The sequence below is a fragment of the Carettochelys insculpta genome, chromosome 8, assembly GCF_033958435.1.
Source record: "Carettochelys insculpta isolate YL-2023 chromosome 8, ASM3395843v1, whole genome shotgun sequence".
In the NCBI taxonomy this organism is placed as follows: domain Eukaryota; kingdom Metazoa; phylum Chordata; order Testudines; family Carettochelyidae; genus Carettochelys; species Carettochelys insculpta.
Window position 1 is genome coordinate 13,270,083 of NC_134144.1, and position 11,126 is coordinate 13,281,208.

Below are 11,126 nucleotides of genomic sequence, written 5' to 3' on the forward strand. Positions count from 1 at the left end.
TGCTGAATCCGGCTCCTAAATTACCTGAGGGCAGTTCCCTGGCTTGTGTAATAGACCAGATGAACCCCCTGCAGCTAGCCCAGGGCTATGGGCTTAGTGCGTGAGCCCTACAGTTTGCCAGTCTCTCTCCAGTTTCCGGAGGATTAATGCTCGAATAAAAGGGGGTGGGGATGCAAGTTGACAGGTGCTTGCCTGACAAATTGACAGTGTGGGTGAAAAGACCATGGATTATTAAGGAGTGATTGCTTATTAGGACTTATCATCTCTAAAGGCTTTTAAGTCCCGGCTTCACAAAGTTCTGGCTGGGATGACTTAGTTGGGGTTGATCCTGCTTTGGGCAGGTGGCTGGACTCAATGCCCTCCTGAGGGTGCTTCCAATCCTAGGATTCTGTGGTTTAGTATTAATTTTATTAAAGGTGGTTCCTTCATGGTAAAGTTGACATATGCTTATGGAGGAGCGTGTACCATTGTTAATAGTGCTGTGTGTTTTTCTTTTTTTTTGGTGTCCAATTATGTAGCGCAAATTTTAAATGAAATATTTGTACAGATCAAATATATAATTAAAAAAAATCAGATAGTAGTAAAGGTGCACAGGTCTAATTTCTTTTTTTCTTCTTGTTTATTAGTGACTCACATATACATACTGTCAAACGGGACTATCATTTCCAGCTTGAGTATTTTATTGGAGGAATATGTTTACTTGCCCAGTAAACTTTTCTCTTGTGTTTGGGCTGTACTATTGCTTTTCAACTGCCAGATTCCATGACATCTCTTTTTCTCTTTCCTCTTCTGTGTCTGGATCTTCCCTTTTATTTTAGTTCTTGATTTTTGCTGGTCTCTCCTCTTTTCTCCCACATTATAAGATTGTGTTGCTGAAGGCTGTATATGAACACTGTCTAAAACTGGTATTAAAGGTTCACCTGCACTCATGATAGCAATGTGGGAACCATGACATAGATGGTCCACCTGATGCCACCACTGCCTTATTTCTAACATTTATGTCCTATGACCTGGCTTAGAGCAGACCTACGTGGCAGAGTGTTAAAAACACTGTTGGCAACTAGTGGCCTGTATGTGGTGGGGATACTTGCATTGCTAATATCAGTGGACCTGAACCCCTGTTAACAGAGAGAAATTTCCGGATATCAACAGGGACTATATCTGACTGAGGAGGGATGGATATAACTTCCTTCAGAACCCTGTTGCTGTTGCTTCATCAGTTTGAGAGAAATGTTGCTGGGTGGCATTTTGCATGTGTGTGATTTTCTTAATATAAATTTGAAACACATACAGAAACATTTTTAGCAAAAACTTTGTGACTAGTTGATTGTATTTTGTATAGTCACTTAAACATGTGGCCCATTATTGGATGTGATAAGCAAATCAAAGGGGAGATGCCATGTTATAAATCTTACAGCAGCTAGAAACAGTTCTTATGCTGTTTCGGTTGAGTTTTGAATATAATAGGAACAGTACTGTAGCATCAAACTTGTAATTTTATTGACTGTTCATTGATAAAGAAACTCAGTTCTGTAGCAACCAGCATACAGTTTATTGTATAATATTGTACTCTAAAGGTTTTTGTTTAATTCTTACTAGGTTATAGGATAGTGCGCCAGTGTTTCACTTCTTAGGGCATTTGAGTTATAATCCAAGGTTAGGTCAGAAATGGAAACTGTGAATCTAGTCTGTTGATAGTCACCCCATCTGTCCACAAAGTAAACCATCCCCTAATTTAACTCAATTCAGCAAGTTTTGCAGTTCCTGCTCAAGAGAGTCCTAGGTTTGGAATAGCTGGGATGTTGCATGTCAGCACTGAGAGGTGTGGGCAGAGCTAGCCTAGTGTTACATGATATGTGTCTTAAAGCAGGGATCAGTAAACAAAACAGCAAGAAGAGCCATTTTTTTTATTTTGATTTAAAAAAAAAAAACAACTCTAATTCAAGAGCCAAAAAGCATGTGAATACAAGACCGTCCTTAATAAATAATGTCACACCATACTTTTTGTAACCCCTATTTTAAGAACAGCACACACAATGATTTGTAATGTGATAACAAGTTTACAGCAGGACATTGACAGACTTTTTACATATTCTCTTTCCTCACACTTTACATGTGTGTGTTTGTACCACTGTCTTCCTGACTTTCACTCCTGAACCTATTTTAATTATACCAATTTTACTTCACACTTGTTTCCTTTCTTAAATGTACGTTGCTCTTCACAGCAGGAGAGCCGCAACTTTTCCTTTCCTTTTGAAAATCAAGGCTTCATTAGCAACATGAGCAAAACACAGATACAATATCATATCCCACAATACATTGCACATTAAAGGGGGAGTTATCCAACATTTCAATGTCACATACCGTTTGCTTTTTAGATGAGTTGTTCATTTTAGACTTTCACCATTTATCAAAAATAATCAGGAGGATTTTTTTTAAATTTGTTTAACTTTGCAATTACAGCATTGGGAGCCAAAAGAAGTCCTTAAAGAGCCACATGTGGCTCTGGAGCCTCAGGTTGCAGAGCCCTGGCTTAAAATGTTTTGTGCCTGAGCTCTAGTCAGAGTTAAACACTATGTGGCTTGGGCAGGCTATTTAAATTTTGTCCTTCAGTTACCTATCTAAATTAATTAAATTAAATAAATTACCTATCTGAAGTAATTAAATATAAAGGATATTTAATTACTAGCAGGAGTGATGTAAGTATTAATTAAAGCTTATATAGAATTTGTAGGTTTTAAAGGCCTTAAAAGTGACAAATTGTTTGCCATGGTATTGTAGCTGTGTTGTTCCTAAGATTTTAGAGACAGGGTCCCTGAAGTAATATCTGTTGGACCAACTTCTGTTGGTGACAAAGGCAAGTTGTTTGGCTTTCACAGAGTTCTTCTTTGGAGGCTTGGTTCTTTCACCAAAAGCAGTTGTTATGATGTTACCTTATCCACCTTGATTGACAAGGTATTGTATAAAGATAAAACATATTAACGATTTTACCTAAGTTAAATAGTACTTTTATCACTATACCTAATAGCTTTAATTTCAATATCAGGAGTTTCTTCATAAAAAATAAAAACACCTTTTATTTATTTCTGTTTTGCTTAGTCAATGTCATTTTTTTCATACTTCATCAATACAGCTATTCTTCAGATGAGTACTGGAAGAATTGTTTCCAGATATCTCCAGCTATTGTAGCTCACAGGGTTTTCTTTCTGGAGGTACATGCTAGTACTATGTACCACCACCTCTTTGCCAGTATTCCCTCTGCTGGGGCGGCCAGTGGGTCTCTGTGCCCCAGCTGCGGGGCTGCTGCAGCCTCTCTCTAGCTCTGCAGCTGTCAGGGGGCCAAGAGCTGGAGCCCCAGCTGTGGGAACCCAGTGTGGGGTAGGGTGTGGAGCGGAGGAACAGGCAAGGAGCCATGCTGGCTCCTTTTTTTTTTTTAAACAAAAATATATCCCTGGCTGCTCAGTTCTTTGCTTTGTTTTTTGTGTGATAGGGACCTTTAATAAGAATTAAGATAGCAAATATTTATTCAATTGAGGCTTGCATCTGAAAGTCCAAGGGCAGCTTAACAAAAACAAAGCTAAAACTTTGTAGCCTCTGATGCTGCACAAAGTGTACAAGTATGATTTTAGAATAAACAGTGTAGTCATGAGCAGAAACTAACCATGGGGTTTAATATTATCTAAGTAAATCTTCCTTCACTGGAGTCACATTTTCATCAGATATCTTACTCTCTGAAGCCCACAGCTGCCCACAGCAATTGAGGCGTTAGTGAATTTAAATGTATATGAATCTTGGGATTAGAAAGAGTCATCGGATTAAAAGAATAATTTTTTTCTTGAGGTTTTTCTTCATTTGTAATACATTTTCACTGTTCCGGATAAGAATATTTCACATTATTAGAGGTTCCAAAAACATTCTGTGACTCATTTAAAAATGTTATTGTTCATTCTCCAGTATTGAATATCATGACTATGAGATTTTAATAAAAGATCATTTTAAAATTACTTTTTTGCAACAGGTGGTAATATAAATGGGCTCTGTTACATTTACAACTGTGGTGTGGGAAATATGGCTCAGGTATTCTTAGAGAGTGGTTCAAAATATTTAGTTAAGGGTATGTACTATATTTTATCGTTAAGAGTGTAACATATTAAAATAAGTTTAGCATTTCTGTTTGGTAGCTTTTATTTATCCATCTGAAAAATGTCATTACTTGGATTTAGTGTTTATTAAAATGACTTTGCATTTGACAAAGCATATACCTCATCTTAACAGCTTTTTGAGAGAAACGAGGCAGATGAGTATCAGAGGATCAGCCTTGTTAGTCTGCATCCCCAAGAGTAACAAGAAGTCCTGTGGCACCTTAAGGACAAACAGATTTATTTGGGCAAAAGATTTTGTGGACACAAAAATGCTTTTTCAGGTGCATCTGAAAGCTTATGCCCAAGTAAATCTGTTAGGCTATGTCTAGATGGCCGGTGCTGTTTTGGGATATTGTGGTATCCCAAAATGGCTACCCGCGTCTATGCAATGCACCCGTTGTTTTTGAAGTAACAGACATGCTATTCTGGCATCCCTGTACACTTCTTCACATGAGGAGTCCAGGGATGCCTCAAAATAGGGCTTAATTTTGGCACATGGTGTTTAGGCAGCACCATGTGCCTAAAGAGCTTATTTTGAAACCTACTCCAAATGGGCAACACAATTTGTGTAGTGCAAATTGTGTAGCTTATTTTGAGTTTATGGTGCCATGTAGGCATAGCCTTTGTGTTTGAGGTGCTACAGGACTCCTCATTTTTAAGGTACCTTTTAGTGGACCAGCTGTGGCTGTAGGAAGACACAAGCATTCAAGTTTCACTGAGGTATTCTTCAAGAACAGTGGAAAATAACAGGTGTGCCAACCTGAAGAAGAGTGTTGTGAAGTATGAACGCTTGTTCCTTCCACCCAACAGAAGTTGGTCCAATAAAAGGTGCTGCCTCATCTACGTTGTCCCTCCCATATCCTTGGAGCATCAGGGCTACAGCAACAGTGTAATGCACTGTATTTGGCTAACTGAGCACTTTTATGCCACCGCCATTATCGTGTCTGTGTTGCGTACCTGAAATGTCACCCTCCCTGCCCTGCTTCTCCCAAACGTTTAACAATTTGGCTAATTCTGCAGAAATACTGGCACTTTACTGGTAGTTTGTATGTTATGATTTAGAAATAACTTTACAGATTTAGTACTCCTGATTGTATGGGCTTCAGTAATAGTTTCTTGCTATGTTGTTAAGTTTTTAAAGCAGTCAGGTTATGCCAGGCGTGAGCAAACTCCTTGTGTCAGGCCCCACTTTTTGTCCCTGCAATTATCAGGGCCCCTCCAGTGACCCGAAAGTGAGCAGAAGTCTCCCGGACATGGTGCGCCATGCTCCTATGGTGGTCGTAGGAGTAGAGAGAGGCTGGAGGAGCCAGCAGAGGCTGTGTGGCAGGGAAGTCAATAGTGCTGACCCGCACCATGAAATGTCATGTCTCCCCCCCCTTTGCACACCCCTGTGCTAGGACATTGTGGGCATCATGTTAAGCTGGGTACACACTGCAGGGACGCCTCCTAGGAGAGGCAGCACCCTAATGGAAGCAGAAGGTGAACGCCTCTCCTGTCTTTCCTAAGGAAGGGGCTAGCTGGGGTCACTCATACACTTCCCCCGTCACAACTGAGGCTCACCCCCTTCTCCTGCTGACTGATGCCTGAGCCTGTGCACCAGGGTTGGCCAACCAGTTAGGGACAAAGAGCCAAAATAGTGGTGGATAGAGCACAAAGAGCCAAGTATTACGTGTTTTAGATGTCTCTATATGGATAAATATAGATCTATATAAAATAAATATATAATACGTGGCTCAATGTCCTCCCTCAGAGCCAGGCACCCCCAGCTCCCCACTGTAACCCCGTTCCCCTCCCTCCTCCTGCTGTAACTCAATGCTGGCTACTCTCCAGAGCCACCATTGCTGCTGCCATGTGCTCTCCCACTGAGCTCTGGGATGCACGCACAGAGCAGGGGACAGCACTCCCAGCGCGCAGCTCTGCAGAGGAGCTACATTTAATGGCTCAAGAGCCATGGGTTGGCCACCCCTGCTTTGCACATTCCTTTCATGCTCCTCCCATGCCCAGCATTTGCACCTGTGCCCCCAGCTTCTCCTTGTCGAGCATCTGGAGAAGCCCAGGCAAAGCTGGCTGCAAAGTTCAAGGCTTCCTCCTTGGGCTGGGGGGACCAGCAGCACGAGTGGGGCAAGGCAGGAGCAGAGTAGCACAGCTCGCTTTCTCATGATTTGCTCTCCTCCCTCGCCACCTCCAGCGTCGGACATGAGCAACGCAGTGGTGGCCTTCTAGTGCCCTCTGCCTGGCTTCACCGGGCAGTGTGGTATGGCTGTAGGTGGTGTGCTCAGGGGTCACATGGGGCAGTGGCTGCCGTTGATAGCACACAGCTTGCTCCTCTTGCCTGTGGCTGTGCTGGGGAGGAGGGGATGGGGTTGAGGAGGCAGGAGGGGTGAGAAGCTTTGGCAGCTGGGGCGAGCTAGCAGAGGCCTGGGCGGGGCGGGAAACCAGTCATGCTGTGCCCCCCTGTTTTGAAATTCCACCCCCCCATGGGGCGCTTCCCTCACTTTGGGTGCCCCTATGTTAAGCTACCAGACATCAGTGGAAAAGTTGCTGTCTACTGCTGCTTTTTTGAATGACACCTGAGAATTATAGAGATGTTGATATCAATTATTTTTTTGTCAAGAGAGAGAGAAATGCCATTGCAAAAGCAGCACAATGCTTTCCGGAGATTCCTGAATCCTAGGTACTACTCTTTAGTGGTTTGTAAAAAGAATCTTGCTAGTTGGGAAAGCTCAGCCAGCTTGTATGGATGGATTTTTTTCTGTCTTAGAAATATCCTTTATTCATTTTGTTTATAGCCCTGTTGTAGCATGAGTGGGTGGGGTATGTTTGACTATTTAGCTTTTGTTTGCCAGCTAAGCGTGAAATAGTCTAAATATTTTTAAGCATTTTTGTACTCTGTGGATGTTAGTTTATTGGCTGTCTAATATAGTGTGTTCTCAAAGCTTTGTTTCCTGTCTTTTGCAGTGTTTGTGTGATGTGCAGTTCAGTAGCCTGTTCATCTGATTATTTCACCTAATAGTTCAAAAAACTGTCCCATTCGCTAGCAAAGAGGAATGATTTGGTGATGGAGTGCTTCCACTGACTGATGGACCAACAAGAGAGAAGGTAAAAACATGCAAACCAAATGAGACCATGCAGTCTGCATAAAACCACTACAGCTAACAACTGCCTTTAAAAGTAATTTCTAATATCTAAATCAAAACTGAGCAAAAATGTTAAAAATGTTTGGACTTTTTTTTTTTTGGGTTAAATAATGCATATGTGAGCCCTGACACATTTTTAAAAATTTGTACTTAATTCAGTGGATTATTTTGGTTAAAAATATCCGGGAAAAGATGGTTAGTTTTACTTCTGAAAAATTAGATTTTAAATGATTTTTGGTTTTTAGTTTTATCGAAGCTTTTATTTGATGTTAGAAGAAGTGCTTCATTTAACTTGTAACGTTTCTTTTGTTTGCTGGAACATGTTTATTTTGAGCATAGTTGAAACAGACTTCTCTTTTCCCTGTCCAGCAAATCAAGGTATCAGTTTGCACAGTTATAATTTAAATGTTTTTGTTTTTTTTTAAAAGAATACTGTAGAATGTTTGAAGCCAAGGAGAGCAAATGTAGTAGCATAATCATACTTTAAGGTTTTGGAATGATTGGTACTCTCCATAACTTACTACAACTGTGACTGTTTTTTCTTGTTGTTTTTCAACTTTGGCTACCACAACTTCAAAATGTCTGTTCAAATGCTGAAAATGTGAATTCACCAGAAATAATTAACTCTTCTTGTATACAGAATTTATTAATTTAAAAAAAACTATGTGAATGGCTTTCACTTCTTATGAACAGCGCTGGATTTGTAGCCCTGGAGACTGAAATCCCGTAGTTAGGGAAACACAGCAGGGATCGTGCATACTTTCACTGCACTGCCCTCCCAATATACTTCAGCCTGTCCTAGAGTGGTTGAATCGTAAGAGTGAGAGGATAGTTCAGTGTTCATGTTGTTCACTCCTTAGTGTCTTTACTGTGAGAACCAACAAAGAGGTTGATTAGTGTCAGTTCTAGTGATGGCTTTTGTAATGTGGGTATTTACACTTGGAAATAAACCTACCATGTTCGTTTCGTAAAATGCTGTTAGGTGATCAGTTTCCATTTGTTAGCACTTTTGGCTGAATATAACTTGGCTTGGGGATGAAAGGCTCTGCATTCCATCATTCTGCATCCTAGAAGAATTTGTGATTTTAGTGAAATATTCAAAATGTGACCTTAATTACTATGTTTCCAAACTGCATAAAAATCCAGTGGGTTAATTTTCAGCAAGTTTTATTTGAAATAAAAGCTAACTTTTAAATTTCAATAGTGGTTCCGTTGGTTGGGCCAGATGACGTATTTCTGATTTAACAAAAGTTCTTTTCATGGTTATCATCCTTCTTCTCTGCTTCCTGGCATGGAAACTCAGCAGGAGGGTGAGGGAAATGTGGAGTGGGGTAAAAAGAACTGAAATAATACAAGATTCCATCTGAACAAGTTAGTCTCATCTGATTTTGGATGTTCCACAGTTGCCCAAAAATAGACTTCCCTCATAGCTAGTTTGTGACTACTCTGAAACAAATACGTATCTGTAGGATATATATATAAATATTTGCTGCAGCCACCTTCTGAAAGCAATGGATGTTCTGTGCTGAGAAGTGTGCACAATACCCCTTCACAGGAGGCTAATTGTGTGTGTTCATTTGAGCATTGGAGGCAAGGTATCTATTTATATTCTACAGCTACATCTACGCTAGAGGGTTTTTGGCAAAATCCCTAGAGCATCCACATTCCGCAGGTGTTCTATCAACAGTAAATAGACAGAACGTGGGACTTCTGTCAACAGCGTTATCTGGCTCCCCACGAGGACGAACATCCCTGTCAACAGAGATCTGTCAGTAGAAAGCTAGTCTGGATGTTCTGGGGGTAGCAGTTTGTTGACAGAAAAGTTCTCCAGGGCACCACACAGGTGCCCTGGGGGACGTCCTGACCACAGCGAGCGGATTTCTGTGGTCTCTGCCTCCAGCTGTTCTTAAAGCTGCAGGGAGCCCTAGAAACCCTGTGGCAGGAAGCTGAGCGTTGGAGCAGCAGTGTGTTGTGCAGCTCCTTCCAGCATGCTCACAGCCACACCAGCCAGCAGCATGAAGAGGCACAGGTGCCACAAGACCCCCCGGACCCTGAGGACCAGCCAGAGGGGTCCTAGGAGCCACCCTGGGGCACGAGGTGTCGGGCGTTCTCCTGGACCAGGGCTGAAGGTCCAGCCCTTGTTGGACTGGTGGGGCAAAGAGACCCTCCTCGACCCCCAAAGCCAAGCACTGCAATGCTCCTGTGTATGTCCATCTGGCCACTGCCGTGTCCACACCTGCTCCATGGTGCAGGAAAAGGTAAACAAGCTCTGGCAGGGCTACGCAAGGGCCCACAACGCCATCTGGCAATCTGGGGCAGGACCCGTGACCTGCCCCTGCTACAAGCAGCTGCAGGAGCTCCTGGGGATGGATGACACATCTCCTCTGCCTGCCCCTACCAACACAGCAAATGAGATTGTCGCCTCCTACGTGTGCCCCTTCCCGCCCAACATTGGAGCCTGAGGAGGAGGAGCAGCACCTTGGGCTTTAGGTTACGTGAATGGCTCTCCATCCTTCCTCGTCGTCTTTATAGGTGGACCCACAATGACCCAGGGCCAAGCCAGCCCCAACTCCCCGCCAAGGCGAGCCAGCCACATCCCGTCACTGGAACAAGGCAGCCCTGAAGCAGTGCCAGGGTGGGCCAGCATTCCCCTACCAAGCGGGTGGGCCTCCAGCCAGAAGGACCATCGCCAGGCAAACGAGGGCCTCCAGAGGGCCTATACTGCCACCCTCAGGAGGCTCACTTACCTCTTGGAAAAAAATTTTCTCACTGCTGTTCAAAGGGAAACAGCTGAGCTGTCTTTTATATTCAAATTCGGCACATTAACACGTGGTTTGAACCAGGATGGGAATTTTCTGAGTCACTGTCTCCCTCTCTGTTACCTCTTGATGTGGAGGCTGCAGGATAACTGGGAGTGACAGTCACGGTCCTGGGACCAACTGATATCCTGCTTTGACACCGGTGTGTGGTGGGACCTTTTGGCTCAACTACCTGCTTGGCAGTCTGGCTGTGATCTGTCGACATAAGTTTTGCTGGAAGATATCTTCTGACAGAAACTTCTTTCGACAGATCGCTCTAGTCTAGACATAGCCTACCATAGTAACTGAGCATCTACCAATCTTTAATGCATTTGCATTCACAGCATCTAGTTGAGGAAGGCAAGTGCTATTTTACAGCTGGAACTAATTAGAAGAAATTAAGTCATGTGCCCAAGGTCACACAGGAAGTCTGTTTCAGAGTAGTGGTGTTTTCTTTCTGGCATGCACAAAACTATAAGCTTATTCTTCATGTTCTTTGTAGCTCAGCAGAGGCAGAAGGAGCCAAACAGAGAGGCCTGATTCACATCTGGCAGGCTGGTTCCTGCTCTGTAACACCTGAGAGACTTCCAGGCTGGAGTGGAAAAACAGTATTGCAGGCAGCCCTTGGAGTAAACCACGGGGTGCTTCTAACAGAAGGTATTAGACAGTGTTTTACATCTGAGATAACAAACAACTTAATTCCAATTATCTCTAGGCTAGAATTTGTTTTAGAATTTTAAATAAATTTCTAAGAAATATTTAAGATATTACTGCCAAAATCTCTTTTATTATAAAAGTTAAATAAGTCAACTTTTCTGTTTTATGGGCATCAGTCATTTTAAATTACATTGGAATAATTTTTCTCTTTATTAAGGAGCAGCTCAAAGTTGAGAAGTCTTATTTATAAAATGGCAAGATAATTTGGACCTCTTTCACACTCTGTTATCTCTAAATGCATGTTAAAGTGCCTTGGGTTTAAAAAGTGTGTTACGAAAAATCTTAATATGGGATAAGTCTGAGGTTTATCATGTATATGTGTGTTCAAGTTC

At 42.3% G+C, this 11,126-nt stretch overlaps 1 protein-coding gene across 4 annotated transcripts in view; it reads left to right on the forward strand.

Annotated features, from left to right (window-relative positions):
* ALS2 (alsin Rho guanine nucleotide exchange factor ALS2) overlaps window positions 1-11,126 on the forward strand; it is a 231,950-nt gene that overhangs the window by 173,914 nt on the left and 46,910 nt on the right. For 3 of the 4 annotated variants that reach the window (XM_075001885.1, XM_075001886.1, XM_075001887.1), the window contains 2 exons: window positions 7,101-7,241; window positions 10,580-10,734. In XM_075001885.1, coding sequence (XP_074857986.1) covers window positions 7,222-7,241; window positions 10,580-10,734 — 175 coding nt within the window. In that variant the 5' untranslated portion in view covers window positions 7,101-7,221. Of the gene's footprint in view, window positions 1-2,933; window positions 2,956-7,100; window positions 7,242-10,579; window positions 10,735-11,126 lie in introns of those variants that run through there. The other variant, XM_075001888.1, reaches the window with a different exon arrangement.